The 16,232-nt window shown below is 41.4% G+C and overlaps 1 protein-coding gene across 3 annotated transcripts in view; it reads right to left on the bottom strand.

The window, feature by feature from the left end:
• Nucleotides 1–904: 904 nt before the first annotated feature.
• SVBP (small vasohibin binding protein) overlaps nt 905–16,232 on the bottom strand; it is a 56,892-nt gene continuing 41,564 nt past the window's right edge. The window contains exons 1-3 of one of the 3 annotated variants that reach the window (XM_003273361.4): nt 11,549–12,764; nt 10,795–10,944; nt 905–1,370 (exon numbers count right to left, since the gene is read on the bottom strand). In XM_003273361.4, the coding sequence (XP_003273409.1) occupies nt 1,284–1,370; nt 10,795–10,908 (201 nt within the window). In that variant the 5' untranslated portion in view covers nt 10,909–10,944; nt 11,549–12,764 and the 3' untranslated portion in view covers nt 905–1,283. Of the gene's footprint in view, nt 1,371–10,794; nt 10,970–11,548; nt 12,765–16,232 lie in introns of those variants that run through there. The other 2 variants (XM_030823630.1, XM_030823629.1) reach the window with 2 other exon arrangements.

Consider the following 16,232-nt stretch of genomic DNA (forward strand, 5'->3'; position numbering starts at 1 on the left):
ATTTGTGGAGATAATCTATGTAGAGATTATCCTTAATTATAAATTGGGCTCTAAAAACACATTCTCCACAGTGGTAGAATGTTTAACATCCCATTAACTCCCCAGTTTACTCCTAAAATATGCCAGAGCAATGGAAAAGTATTCTCAGTGACTTCAGAGGCAGCAGGGAGACAGAGGAGACAGGGACAGCTTGAGGTGTTTCCAGCATTTCCAGCTTAGAGGAAAGCAGGTGGCAGTGTCTGGCTCTTTGCCCCATCTGTGTGGTATTTTTTCAGCTCTCTTAAGTCCTCCTCCCCCTACTCCCAAGGAATTTCTGAAATGAAATATCCTGGAAGAACAATCTCTTCTTTTGCTCAGCATTAAAACAACTCTACAGCTAAGCATTCAAGGTATGAACTACCATTCTTGATACAAATGTCAGCAGCAGAAACAACCTTACATTTCTACACCTAAAAATGGCAGTTGAATGGTGGAGGGCTGGTGGCTGGTTTCCGAGGGACGTCTGAATATTTCCATCATAAATCCCTTTCTAGGTCTGATAAGCCACCAAAACAAAAAGCACCTGCACTCCCCTCTTGCTGTTAATGCAAGCCTGCTGCTAGCTCTCCACATCACCGGTGAGGGAATCCTAGCTTCAGGCCTCTAACCCTGACTAGTGACTCATCTGGGAATAAAGGGGTCACATATTTCTATCTGTGTGCCTAGAAACTAGAGATCGGCAGGGTCTGCAAAGTTTTAGCCCCAGGAAGAATGAAAACTGGAAGCAGTCATGTTCTTTCTCTCCTCTCTGCCAAGCTCCTGAAGGAGAGAGGGTGCCTTCTGCTCACCTCAACTTTTCTTACCTATTACATTACTTTGTACTCCATTTTCTATGGCTAGGCACTTGCTAAAGTATGAGCAAATGAACATTTTATTAGTATTTTATTTGTATTTTTGGAGAAGATATAGAGTTTCATGAGAAACACTGATTTTTCTCAAACAATAGAAAAAGTGTTTTTTGTGTGTGTGTGTGTGTGTGTGTGTGTGTGTGTGTGTTTTAAAAACCCAAAAAACAAAACCACTGTCTTAGAAGAAGAAAACAAGTCTCTTCAGCAGGCATGCGGCCAATTCAAATTGAAGGAACCAGTGAAGTACAAGTTACACACAGGAAGTGAGTTCAGATTTATCCACAAATGTCTTCTGGTCTAGTTCTGTAAGGCTCCAAATGGGCCATCTCAGCTTAAAACTGGCAACACCCTCTCAAACAAAGCTCTCAGGATCCCATCTGGTTTGAACCTGGGGCCTCATTCTCCAGGAGGCTGCATCTGTTTACAGAACTCATCAAACTGCTGCTGCTCCAGTTCTGTCATGACTCTGTTGAGGGCATAGATCTGAATGAGAGAAAGAGATACCTCTGTTAGCCATGGAAGCAGCTGCACAACACATCTTCTGACATAACAGGTGGTGCCTTCTGAAGATACCAGAATTTCACCAGTAGTGGTAATGCAGGGACAGTGCTCTGGGAATAGGAAAGTTAGATATTAGTTCCATCTGGAGAATCAAGACAGCAGCAGTGATGCAGGTGGCTTGATTTGGTCTTTAAGGGATTAGTAGGATCCCTTAAGAAGAAAACAAGTCTCTTCAGCAAGCATGTGGCCAATTCAGATTGAGGAACCAGTGAAGTAGAAGTTACATATAGGAAGATCAGATTTATCCACAAATAATCTTCTGGTCTAGTTCTGTAAGGCTGCAAATTGGCCATCTCAGCTTAAAATCTATCATGAGACATGACAGGTGGTGGGGGAGGATATTATGTGTAAATAAATGTAATGGAAAAGTATAGAGTCTGTTCTGGAAACTTCAAGTATGCCAATATAAAGGATATTATAGAGTAGGGGTTGGGGAGCTGGAGAAAGCAAGAAAATTATGTTGGGGTCTTAAATGTCATGCCAAGGAATCTGGATTTTATCTGGCAGATTCTGGAGAGCCAGCAAAGATAAGTGTGCAGGGGAGCAATGTGAATATATATATAGCATATATATACTGTGTATAGTAATATAGTTTATATAAGTTATAAGTAGAGTATATAATATATAAGCTATATATATACTATATATAGCTTATATATACTAATATATATACACTATACTTGCAAACCTCTGACATGACAGATCCTCCCGCCTCAGCCTCCCAAAGTGTATACATATATATAATAATGGTATATACACTATTAGTGTATATATAGCTCTATAGTGTATATAGCTTATATATATATATTATATATATATATATATATAAGCTATATACACTATAGAGCTATATATACACTAATAGTGTATATATACTATATATAGTATATGGTATACTTGCAAACCTCTGACATGACAAACTCTCCCACCTTGGCCTCCCAAAGTATATACTACTAATAGTATATATACTATATAGTATATATAGCCTATATCTATAAGCCTATATATATAGATATATATGTATGTATATATAGCTTATATATAAGCTACGTATGTATATATAGCTTATATATAAGCTACGTATGTATATATAGCTTATATATAAGCTACGTATGTATATATAGCTTATATATAAGCTACGTATGTATGTATAGCTTATATATAAGCTACGTATGTATGTATAGCTTATATATAAGCTATGTATGTATATATATATATATATGCTATATATATATATTTCAGACAGAGTCTTGCTCTGTTGTCCAGGCTGCAGTGCAGTGGCATGATCTCAGCTCACTGCAACCTCTGCCTCCCAAGTTCAAGCAATTCTCCTGCATCAGCCTCCCAAGTAGCTGGGATTACAGGTGCCCGCCACCAAACCCGGCTAAGTTTTGTATTTTTAGTAGAGACAAGGTTTCACCATGTTGGCCAGACTGGTCTCCAACTCCTGGCCTCATGTGATCCTCCTGCCTCGGCCTCCCAGAGTGCTGGGATTACAGGCGTGAGCCACTGTGCCCAGCCATAAGCAATGTGATTCTATCTGTGCTTTTAGGAGGCATCTGTTACAACAGTCCAGAAAGGAGGTCATGGGAATATCGTCTACAGCAGGCAGTGGTGCTGGAAAGAAGATGGCAAGAGACATCCTCAGGTGAAAGGCAGGGTAACTACACCTTATTCCTCATCTTTCTTTATCCTTAATTAATCCACCCACTAAGAACAGAAACAGATCACAAAACTTCCTAATTTGTAGAAGAAAAAAATGAAAGAGAGTGTGTGTGTGTAGACGAGCTATAACTTGATTAATTGAAAAGACAAGGAAGGGGGAAAAAATGAAAACTTAGAAGTGGGACAAAGAGAAAATACAAAATAAGAGCCGAAACGAATGAAAAAGCAACCAAACCTACAACAGAGAGGATCACCAAGACTGCAGGATGGTTCTTTGAAAATACTAAAAAAAACCTTGCAAACCTCTGACATGACAGATCAACATAAAAGGGAGTGGGCACAAATAAACATTATTAGGAACTAGAAAGAAGACTTAACTACTGACATAACAGAAATGAAAATGAAACATTATGAACTCCGTGCCAACACATTTGACAACCTAAATGAAACAAATTCCTAGGAAAAGTAAAATGATCCAAACTGACTGGAAAGCTTGAATGATTCCTGCCATCTTTAAGAAAAATGGAATTCTACACAGTGATGCAAATAGTTACTAACACTACTGCAAATGATTCTTGAAACACAGAATGTGGCTGATGAAACTGGTAAATTTTATGTATATTTTACCATAATAAAAATAAATAAACTTGAATGGTTAAAAAAATGCTGAGTGAAGACAGCCAGTCATGGTAACATATATGAAAGTTCAGAAACATGCAAAACAATATATTGTTACACTACAAAATATTTAGAGGTACACAGACAGTAAATTAATGTAGAACAGCAAGAATGATTAGCATAAAATACAGCAAAGAGGGTACTGCTGGTGGGAAGGGTGAGGTACATGACCAGGAAAGGGGTACACAAAGTTTCCCAGTTACTGGTCATGTTCTATAGTTGGGTGTTTTATTCTTAAGCCCCCCACACACATTATATAAATATACTTTTAACACACACACACACACACACATTTTTTTGTGAGCAGAGTCTTGCTCTGTCACCAGGCTGGAGTGCAGTGACCCGATCTCAGCTCATTGCGCCCTCCGCCTCTTGGTTCAAGCAATTCCCTTGCCTCAGCCTCCTGAGTAGCTGGGACTACAGGCGTGCACCACCACGCCTGGCTAATTTTTTGTATTTTAATAGAGACGAGATTTCACGATGTTGGCCAGGATGGTCTCGATCTCCTGACCTCGTGATCTGCCCACTTTGGCCTCCCAAAGTGCTGGGATTACAGGTGAGAGCCACTGTGCCTGGGCCCACATATATACATATATATTTGAAAACCTCCGCTTGCTTCATTCAGTAAGTATTTACTGAGCATTTGTAATCTGCACATTACTGTGTTAGGGCCTGAGACGCAAATTAAATAGCTTCTCGGAGACCTCCATATCAAGGAGGCAAGATGGTAGGAGAAAGTGGAGACTCACAATGGGTCAGGGTGTCCAGGCCAAAGAATGACTCTCAGTCAAGAAGGAAACGGACCCTACAAGTGTCAAACGGTGCTTCCACTGCCAATGTGCCTTCCATTCCCATTCACCTCCCACATCTCTCCTTCTGGAATCTAACTTTCTTCACATCTAACTTCACATCTAACTTTCTGGAATCTGCCGTCTGCAGAATTGAATAGAAACTGTCTCTTCCTCCCCACAATCTAACTTTCTGGAATCTGGCATCTTCACATCTAACTTTCTGGAATCTGGCGTCTGCAGAATTGAATAGAAACTGTCTCTTCCTCCCCACAAAGGGTCTTGTTGCATTACATTCCAGGCAATAAAGATTAAAGAAAAAAAAAAAAAAACAGGATGGGTGCGGCGGCTCACACGTGTAATCCCAGCACTTTGGGAGGCTGAGGTGTGCGGATCACTTGAGGTCAGGAGTTCGAGACCAGCCTGACCAACATGGTGAAAATCCATCTCTACTAAAAATACAAAATTAGCCAGGCATGGTGGCGGGTGCCTGTAATCCCAGCTACTCGGGAGGCTGATACAGGAGAATTGCTTGAACCTGGGAGGCAGAGGTTGCACTGAGTCGAGATTGTGCCACTGCACTCCAGCCTGGGTGACAGAGCGAGACTCCGTCTCAAAACAAAACAAAAACACCAACCAACCAAACAGAAAAAAACAGCAAGGCAGCTGTAGGGGGGCAAGGCAAAAAACAACAGACAAAGGTCAGAAGATGTTTAGACCACAGGCCTGCCCCTCTTTAACTACAGGACTCTACTCACATCACTTTAAAGTGAGGATAATACTGCCTACCTCACAAGGCCATATATTTGACATATCGGATTAACCAAGGTTAAATGGGAGTCACAATAACTCCTGCTTTGGAGCCCTGGTGTGAGGACTACATGTGGCTATGCATGTGTAGGCTTGGCTCGGTCCTGGCACATCTCAAGAGCTGCATGGGGCCAGCTGCTGCTTGAGTGCAGCAACGTTGCATTTCAGCAGTCAACAGGAACTCAGCAGTTGTTCAATTTAGGGTCCACACAATAAGAGCAGGCTGCCTGCTTGGAAACACAAGATTATTCCTGATCATAATCACTGCTATTTATCAAATGCTTCCTCTGCCAAGTACTGCACTACAGGCTTTACACGTGGTATTTCTATTCCTTTTAATGGTCTTCTGAGGTAGATGTTCTCCTCATTTTACCAAGGAGGAACTGATGAACTGGGGGTTCAGAGAGGTTAAGTATCTTGTCCAACGTCACATGGAAAGAACTGGGATTTATGGAGGAGCTGAGATTTGAAGTCAGACAAATAAATTTAACCTGTAGAACTTTACAGAAGGGTGTCAATAAGGGCATGAACAATGTGCCCAACATCTATCCTTACAATATGCACAGAGGACAGTTTCATAGGGCTGTTTTTTTTTTAAAACGGATTTTAACATAATTACTATGTGTACAGACAACTAAGAATAGGGAAAAACCCCAAATTAATGTTTTAACAAGTTACAAGCTGTTACTAAAGACAATATCCTTGGATTAAAAAAAAAAAAAAGAGTACCATAGAGGAAGTCTCTCATTCAACCTAGCAGTTTAACCAATCTCTTTTAATAAATCCAGCACATTACAGTGGTATAAATTTATCTTTTTTAACATGCCACATAAAAACGTGTGCCCTCTCCTACATTTAATCATTAGTAGTCTCTAAAATGGTAAAATAAATTGCATTTACATTAGCAAATGAAAGCGCAAAATTTGTACAGCTAGGCTCAGCAGCAAAAGTGAAGAATAAGAATGAAAGGTGAAAAGCTGGCGGATGCCATGCGGAGCGAGGACTTCCATGAAGGTCCGTGCCCTGCGGCCAAACACAGTCAACACGCCACCATTTTCTTGTTGCTCTTAAATGAGCAAAACCAAATTTCTTTTTTATTTAATGAAATATTAAATCTTTATTTCCCCCTAACATAATTTGTGATCAAGTAGGACAGAGGTAAGTCCCACCGTCACCGGGGACAGTAGCAACATACAGACCTCAGAAACAGCCTTGAATCATCAGTAACATCCTCCCCTGGTAACATTAGAAGGAATGCATCTAATGACAAATTTGCAATGTTGTCACATTGTTCTAATTTATTTGATTAGTTTATCTGGAAAAACTTTATACATTATTTAAGACAAGAGTAAACTATTTTCTTGCTCTGAAAAAATGTTTTTTCACATTTTAAAACCTTTTAGTATGCTTTTGCAAAAGTAGTTGCAAGAATGTGACAGCTGGGTTTGCAGAATGTCCATGTACAAGTTTGTATTTATAAGAAACTGGTAATCTGCCTATAATTTGCCTCTACAAATAGAGCTCTTTACAATAATATATTTTTTTTTTTTTTTTTTTTTTTTTTTTTTTTTTTTTTTTTGAGACGGAGTCTCGCTCTGTCGCCCAGGCTGGAGTGCAGTGGCGCGATCTCGGCTCACTGCAAGCTCCGCCTCCCGGGTTCACGCCATTCTCCTGCCTCAGCCTCTCCAAGTAGCTGGGACTACAGGCGCCCGCCACCACGCCCGGCTAATTTTTTTTTTGTATTTTTAGTAGAGACAGGGTTTCACCGTGGTCTCGATCTCCTGACCTCGTGATCCGCCCGCCTCGGCCTCCCAAAGTGCTGGGATTACAAGCGTGAGCCACCGCGCCCGGCCAACAATAATATTTTTTAAAAAACAGGCTTAAACTTTTTCCCTATTCATTCTACTTGTAGCAAAGAGTTACTTACTTTTCAAATATTACATGGTAAAAGGCAAAAGTTTTTTTTGCCAATTTTAAGCTGTTAAGCTTTAAGACCAAACTATTTATGTGAAAAAAAATCATGCCTAGTCTATCCTAGTCAATCATTTTATAGCCAAATGCTCTTGTCTTTTAAATAATGCAGAAAAATACTGATTTGCTAAGAAGGAGCACACTGGAAAAAGCCATTTTAAAGTACTGAAGAATGAGGAGTATTTTTTTTCTACTGATGAAAATTATTAGGAAAGCTATCCTGTCTGTTGTCTTTAGCTAGTTTAAATAAATCTTTTCAAAATGATGGTCAAGAAATCTTTAGAAAACTGGAAGAGGGGATGCTCTTTTATAGCATGAAAGGAATTCCATTAATTATAGAAATTCTCATTAAATTTTGACTTTGGTTCTTCAGAAAAAATACGCATTTAACTTCTGCAGTCTGTTGTGTTTGAACACCATCTACCTGAGACAGGGGCCCAAGCGTCCCTTCATCATCAAAGGCCAAAACTGGATTCAAAGGAATTTCTGGGCTCTTAATGTTAGTGACATCTAATCTGGATGGTTTCAATCCAATGGGTAAATTTATAATTTCTTCAAAGTTTTCATTCTGAACAGAGATACTCCATTTTCATTTGGTTTTCCAAATTGGGGGTGCTCTCCACAGTCACTTTTGATAGGTGTGAGGTAACCACATATGGGCTGGCAACTGGTTCTCCATTTCCCAGAGCATTTGCTGTACACGGAAGTGTAGATAGCTCTGTTGCTCCAGTGAGAGCTCCCTTGGCTGTATCGCCATTTCTCTGGTCAATGGTTTTCTTATCTGTAGCTTCTGTTCTCCTGCTTCAGGGCTGTTTCTTATAGCAACCCTCATACTGTTCACCAAAGCACAATGCGCATCACCTGAGGACCCGGATCCAGGTGGGAATGGGAAGGTAAAGGACCACAGCTCTCAGGTGGTCTGCCTTAACCCAAAGGTAGATTTCAGTTTACAGATTAACTTCAAATGCACTAGTAAGTTTACTTATTATGTTTACTGCCTCCCCTTGCTGGAATGCAAGATCCATGAAGGCAAGGATTCTTTTCTGCTTTGTCATCATGTGACTCAAATTCCTAGAACAGTGCCTGGCACATACTAGCAGTTCAATTTTTTTTTTTTTTTTTTTTTTTAGACAGAGTCTAGCTCTGTCGCCCAGGCTAGAGTGCAGTGGCACAATCTCGGCAACCTCCGTCTCCTGGGTTCAAGCAATTCTCCTGCCTCAGCCTCCCAGGTAGCTGGGACTACAGGCGCACGCCACCATACCCAGCTAATTTTTGTATTTTTAGTAGAGACAGGGTTTCACCATGTTGGCCAGGATGGTCTCAATCTCTTGATCTCATGATCCGCCTGCCTCGGACTCCCAAAGTGCGTGATTACAGGCGTGAGCCACTGCACCTGGCCAATATTTAATGAATGAATCAGATTAACAAAAATTAAAAGTTGACAATATCGGCCGAGTGCAGTGGCTCACGTCTATAATCCCAGCACTTTGGGAGGCTAAGGCAGTAGTGCACGCCTGTAATCCCAGCTACTCAGGAGGCCAAGGCAGGAGAATTGCTTGCACCGGGGAGGCAGAGGTTGCAATGAACTGAGATCGCGCCACTGCACTCCAGCCTGGGTGACAGAGCAAGACTCCATCTCAAAAAAAAGAGACTCATCATCAGAGAAATGCAAATCAAAACCACAATGAGATACCATCTCACACCAGTTAGAATGGCGATCATTAAAAAGTCAGGAAACAACAGGTGCTGGAGAGGATGTGGAGAAATAGGAACACTTTTACACTGTTGGTGGGACTGTAAACTAGTTCAACCATTATGGAAGACAATGTGGTGATTCCTCAAGGATCTAGAACTAGAAATACCATTTGACCCAGCCATCCCATTACTGGGTATATACCCAAAGGATTATAAATCATGCTGCTATAAAGGCACATGCACACATATGTTTATTGCAGCACTATTCACAATAGCAAAGACTTGGAACCAACCCAAATGTCCATCAGTGATAGACTGGATTAAGAAAATGTGGCACATATACACCATGGAATACTATGCAGCCATAAAAAAGGATGAGTTCATGTCCTTTGTAGGGACATGGATGAAGCTGGAAACCATCATTCTCAGCAAACTATCGTAAGAACAAAAAAGCAAACACCACATGTTCTCACTCATAGGTGGGAACTGAACAATGAGAACACTTGGACACAGGAAGGGGAACATCACACACCAGGGCCTGTTGTGGGGTAGGGGGAGGGGGGAGGGAAAGCATTAGGAGATATACCTAATGTAAATGACAAGTTAATGGGTGCAGCACACCAACATGGCACACGTATACGTATGTAACAAACCTGCATGTTATGCACATGTACCCTAGAACTTAAAGTATAATAAAAAATAAAAATAAAAAATAAAGAGACTCCATCTCAAAAAAAAAAAGCAATGTGGCAATGTCTAGTAAAATTGAGAATGTACCCAGTAATTTTTCTAGTTAAATACCCTATAGAAATTCTAAGGCAGGTGCCAAAGGAGACACCTAAAAGCTTTTCACTACAGCAATGTTTGTAATAGCAAAAAATACTATAAATAATTTAAATGTGCATCCCTGTAAGAATGAATAAATATACTAAGTAAAATGGATGCATAAAATAGACTATTATAAAAATTAATGAGAATAAACTAGATTCTTATATTGGCATGAATAGTTCTAAAAAACATAATGTAAGCAAAATGCAAAATAAAATGCAGGAATATTAATGTAAAAATTTAAAATACTATTGTATATTGTTCAAGGATATCTATTAACATATTTGAATGTAAAAGTGTAAAAAAAAAAGTAGTTGTCCATGGGGAGATAAAAGGATGTAAGACAGGAAATGAACAAAGCAGACAGATAAACAAAACAAAGAGGGAAAAAGAGACCAGCAAGATTTTCCCTGACATTAAATACTAAAATAAAATACTCATGTCTGTATGTGGCTCAATATTGGCAGGGTAAAGTTTAAAGCTTTTTATTCTCAAGTTGATTGTAATCGTTGAGAGAACAAAGGAACACACTGGTGAGTTTAAAGCTTGGGCCTCTACCTGGCATGAGTAGCTACTTTCCGCACCAAATCCAGAACATCTGTACTGGGGGTGTCTGACACTTGCGTGCTCTCTCTCATTCTGACCCCTTCTTTCCCCTTACATATCATTTTTTTTCCTTTCTTCCTTCCCTTGGGTCTCTACAACAAAAGCTCCGCACCAGACTGGGGTTCTGACACTAACTTGGCATGTGATTCTGGGCTGCCACCTCACCATTCTGAACCTCAGTGTTCTCCCTTCTAAATCTGGGAGAACACCCATCCTGCCTGGAGGCAACTCCTTTCTGCTGTTTCTCTACTCCAGCATCATCACCAGCAGACTACAGGCATACAGAGCCTCCGCCTTAATCTCACCTCTGCTCTTTGTCTCTGCTTCAGCTCCTGCTGGGCTGATTTCTGTTTGGCCTTCTCAACTCTGCTGACAGATTCTTTAACTTTGGTTTTTTCTTTACGTGCAGGTGGATCCATGGCTTGACTTCTGGATATTTCTTAGGAGGCTCTGATCTGGGTGGTACACAAAGAGGCGGATCCTAAAAACAAAACAAAAAATACCCTGCCAGTTACTCCTCTAATCCTTTAGCTCCGCCCCATCCTTTGCCAGGTGAGGCAGAGTGGTCTGGTGGCAAGGGCGCTGGATGTGGCGGAGTAGGAACCGAGTCCCAACGCCACAACCTCGCTGGGTGTCCCTGGACAAGTCTCCTCCCCACTCTGAGCCTTAGTTTTCTGTCTGCAAAATGGGTTAACAGTGTCTTCCTGGCCTCCCTCCAGGAGCTGCTGTGTGCGGGTGAAATGCGAAGTCCCCTGTGAAAGCGTTGCCCACTCTGCGGCGTGCGGCACCCAGCGCGGAACCGTCCTAATGGGATGCTGAGACCCAGAGGGCGCCCAGGGTTTTCCCACCGCGGCCGGCCTAACTCTGCCGCAGCAGCGGCTCCTGAGGTCAGGGGGCCGGGCCCCATCGCCAGCCGGGCCCGCCCCCCAACGCCCGGCCCCCGACCCCGCCCCGGCCCGCACGGCCCCAGGGGGCGGCCCCCGCCTCCTGCCCTCTTCTCTCTCCTGGAGAAAATGGCGGCCGCTGAAGCCGCCGACCGAGGGGCTCGGGAGTCTGTACCTTTCCCGACCGGGCCGCTGGAAGTTGGAGCCTCCGCCAAGTCGCAGACAACGCCTCCGGGAGGGTAATCCTCGCCTTCTCCGCACCACTGGACCCAGCGCTGCGCGCCCGCCGCGCCTCGTCCTGGGCGGGGCCGCGCGCCGGGGGGGAGGGGCGGAGGGCCAGGCGCCAGGAGGCTTCCACACACAAGAGCGGCCGCGCGTGCGCAGAGAGGATGTCTGGAAAACCGCGTAGAGGGCGGGGCGGGGCAAGCCGGTGCCGGGGCGGGGCAGGGGCGGAGCCACGTCGGGGTGGGTGGTGTTTACGGCTAACAAAAGCTTTTTCCCGTTATATTTTCAGCAACAGCTACTAGGTTTTAGAGGGTGAGATCTGAATCCTGGAATTGGAATTGCTCAGAATTCAAATTCCAAGCTTCAATTTCTTAATTCGAAAAGTGGGGATTGATGATTGCCACCTTCTTCATTCATGAGTTTATTGGGAGGATCAAGTGAGATCCCGTTTGCCACAGTGCTTTGAAAAAGGAACCCTTGACAGAAGTACCAATAGCCAGTATAAATACAGAGAACATTCACGTTCAACTGATTACCGAGGAGATGTAAATTAAAATAGCTGGCTGTAATTTTCCATGTATTACATTAGCAAGGATTGACAAAAATGATAATAGCTATCTTACATTTGGGCTTACTATATTCCAGGCACTGTTCTTACAGCTTCACATTTATTAACTAATTCCTCATAATAAATGTGTATAATATATACGTGTATATTATTATCCCCATTTACACATAAGGGAACAGAAGCACTGAAAAGTGAGTTGTCCCGGGTCACACAGCTCCTAAGTGCTGGAGCAAGTATTTCAGCCAGGATTCTCATAGGACAATGGCCTTATCCAAAGTAAAATCCTATTTGGGTCCACTATTTGTTCCTCTATCAAACTGGCAGGAATTGAAACAACTGATAGATGCTAAGCAAGCAATGAACTCAGCCCAGATGGACACATGGTTCCAGTCAAACTGTAAATCGTTAACAGCCTTTCTGGAGGTCAGTGTAGTACTAGGTATCAAAAGCCTTAAAAGTGAGCACAACCCCCCAAAAAGACAAATACTGCATGTTTCCATTCGTATGAATTATCTAAAGCAATCAAAGTCTAAGAAACAGAAAGTAGAATGGTGATTGCCAGCGGCTAGGAGAGAGGGAAAAGAGGAATTGTTTAAAGGGTATAGAATTTTAGGTGTGTAAGGTGAAAAAGTTCTAGAGATCTGCTGCACAATGTTTGTTTTATATTTATTTAATTTTTAAAAAATAGATGGGGTCTTGCTGTGTCACCCAGGCTGGAGTGCAGTAGTGCGATCATAACTCCCTGTAAGCTGGGCTCAAGCAATCCTCCCACCTCAGCCTCCAAAGTATCTGGGACTACAGGTACACACCATCAGGCCTGGCTAATTTTTTAAAAATTTTTTGTAGAGATGGAGTCTCACTATGTTTCCCAGGGTGATCTGGAAATCCTGGGCTCAAGTGATCCTCCTGCCTCAGCTTCCCAGAGTGCTGGGATTACAGATGTGAGCAATTGTGCCCAGCTTTTCCAAAATTTCTACAGTAAACATTTATACTTTAGCAATCAGAGGAAAGTACAATAAATGTCTTTTTAAAAACCCTATACAAATACTGATTTGATTATTATTAATAAAAGTAACCAAGTCAGAGTCTATTTCAGAAATTTTGATGTAGTACTGGTATTTTACATTTGTGTCACATGGTATGGTTTATAACGTTCATATAAGCAATGAACTAGATTACAGCTGGAGACAGGGCAGGACCTTTAGAAGCCAGTTAAATGCAGACCAGCTATAGGGAATGGAGGAGTGGAAAGCCACATGGAAGACTGGAAAAGTAGTGGTGCCATTGAGCCACTGCTGAAAGTGGAGAAGGTGTGATGAGTTGGTTTGGGAAAGGGTGAGGAAGAGGATAAGTTAGGAGTGTGTGTGTGTGTGTGTGCGCGCTCGCGTGCGCAAGAGAGAGGGACCGAGAGAGAGAGAGCTAGATTACGCTTCAAATGGCAATAGGCAAGAAGAATTGTCCAGTGAGCAATTACAAGATTCCAGAAAATCACAGAACTGGAGATACCAGTCTGGGATTCTACATTCTTTATTGGGAAAGTGAAGGTTGGAGCCAGGAGGGAGTGAACGTTGAGGCTGAACACTATCAAAGTCCCCTCTCTATTCTTTCCATGAGTTTATGCTTTGTCTGTCTCTTTTGTGTCTACCAGTGGACTCTTGGCCAGGCTGCAGAATTTCCTGGTTTGTTGAATGACTAGCAAGAGTTTATAGTAATATAACTAGAATATTTTTACAGTTGAGGTATATACTACACTAAGATTATATTCACTTTATTGAATAACATTTTTTCTAGAGTCAAAAAATTATCTATTTTTATTTGCTTAATGATCTATGCATCCATTATTTATTTTTTATTTTTAGAGATGGGCTCAAGTGATCCTCCTGCTTCAGCCCCTCAGTGGCTGGTACTACAGATGTGAGGCACCATACCCAGCTATCTATGCATCTATTGTTAACTCCTTCACAAACTCTCCATTAGAGCTATAAAATATCTCTTGATCTGGTCACATGAACCAGGTCATTTACTGGTGTCTTTTTTTTTTTCTTGGCAACATCCCTCCTTAGACTCATCCTCTCTTTGCTCCAAACTCCTCTGCTTAGCCTTGCTTCACAGCTCTTGTCCTAGGATTAGGAACCTAACCACATTCTGGGGATTCTCTTCTTGTTTCTCCTGTGCCAAATCCCCTGCTCTCTGGATCTTATGTTTTTCCATTCTTGGTTTATTCTCTCGTTTTGGAGGAGTATGTTCTCCACTAACTCCCCAGAAAGGGTTCATGGAAGGTAAAGTTTTGAGTCCTTGCTTGTCTAAAAATGGCTTTATTTTCTTTCATCCTTGAGTGACAGATTTCCACGTTGGAAATTATTTTCCCTCAGAAGTTTAACGGCATTGATTCATTGTCATCTAGCTTCTCATGTGGCTACTCTTGAGGAGACTGATTTATTCTGACTTGTGTTACTTTCCATATATTTTGTTTGTTAATTTGTTAATTTGTTTAGGATTTTTTTCCTTTATCCTTGATGTTTTGAACGTTCATAATAAACTGTCCTATAAGTATTTTTCATTCATTATGCTAAGCACTTGATGGCCCCTTGCAATTGGGAAACAAAGTCTTCAATTCTGGGAAATGTTCTCTGTGATCAGTTTCTCTCTTTTTTTTTTTTTTAAACAAATAGAGACAGGGTCTCCCTATGTTGGCCAGGCTGGTCTTGAACTCCTGGCTTCAAGTGATCCTCCTGCCTCAGCCTCCCAAAGTACTCGGATTACAGGCATGAGCTGCCGCACCCAGCCAGTTTCCCTGTTTTTAAATTTTTCTTCATGTTCCATTTCCTGGTTTTGTTTATTCTACTTTACAAGAGATTTTCCTGAGCTGTATCCCCTAGTTCTTCTATTGAATTTTTTCATTTCTGCTACAAAAATGTTAATTTCCAAGAGTTTTTGTTTGATCCCCGACTTTCCTTTTTGGTAGCCTCTTGCTGTTATGTTGTGGATTCAGGATCTTCTCTTATTTCATGTTTCTGAGGATTCCAATTGTAATTTTCTGCTGTTTTCTTCTGCTTCCTAGATCGTCTCTGTCGTTTATTTTGGTCTCTGGCTTTCAAGTTGGAGTTTATCCTCAGACACTAATAGCTACCATTGAGCATCAGCCCCTATTTTAAGTATTTTGCATGTTTTAGCTAATTTAATCCTTGCAACAACCCCGGGAAGTATAGCCAGGCCCTGGTCCCTCCCATCCCAAGCCTGGAAGGTTCTTAGTTGAGAATCAGCTTTCTTCTTGCTGATGTCAAGGGTTGATGTCAGGAACCGTTTATCTGATGTTTCCCCCAATCCTGCCTCCCTCTGCAGGCACCTGGGTTAGAGTTCAGTTTTTCCTAGATCTATTACTAGTGAGCCCTCTGCTTTCCTTCATTAAAAAAATGTATTGACATCTCTATTGCACAGTTACTTACTGTCCTGTTCTCTTTGTCCTTATAGGCTTTTCCTTTTGCACTCCAAGATTGTCGTTTTAGATCATTTTGGGAGGTAACAGAGATAAGCATTTGTGTTCAATGAGACATGTTTAATTAACTGGAAATCCAGAGCTCTCTCTTTTTAAGTCAGGAAGCATATAGACCAAAAAAATTACAGTAATTATTACTAGATTCTGAGATTACGATTATGAGTGATATCTTTATCTATGTCTGTATCTATTTTTCTCACTTGTAGAGTTAGAAGTCTAAAAAGAACATTTCAGATAAACTCATTTTATGATGTGATTTAGACTATCTGATAAAATGCTTCTGGAGAAAGCAGTAAAAATATTAATTATGACAAGTTATAAATTGGTACAATTACTTTGGAAAACAATTTAGTATCATCTATAACCTGGCAATACCACTTCTAGGTATATATTCTGAGAAATGCTTACATTTAAAAATTATTGAGGACCTCAGAGAGCTTCAGTTTATATGAGTTATATTTTTTGAAATTTTCCATATTAAAAATTAAAACTGACTGGGTGTGGTGGCTCATGCCCGTAATCCAGCATTTTGGGAGGCCAAGGTGCGAGGATCACTTTAGGCCAGGAGTT

The sequence above is a fragment of the Nomascus leucogenys genome, chromosome 12 (genome assembly GCF_006542625.1).
Source record: "Nomascus leucogenys isolate Asia chromosome 12, Asia_NLE_v1, whole genome shotgun sequence".
NCBI classification, from domain to species: domain Eukaryota; kingdom Metazoa; phylum Chordata; class Mammalia; order Primates; family Hylobatidae; genus Nomascus; species Nomascus leucogenys.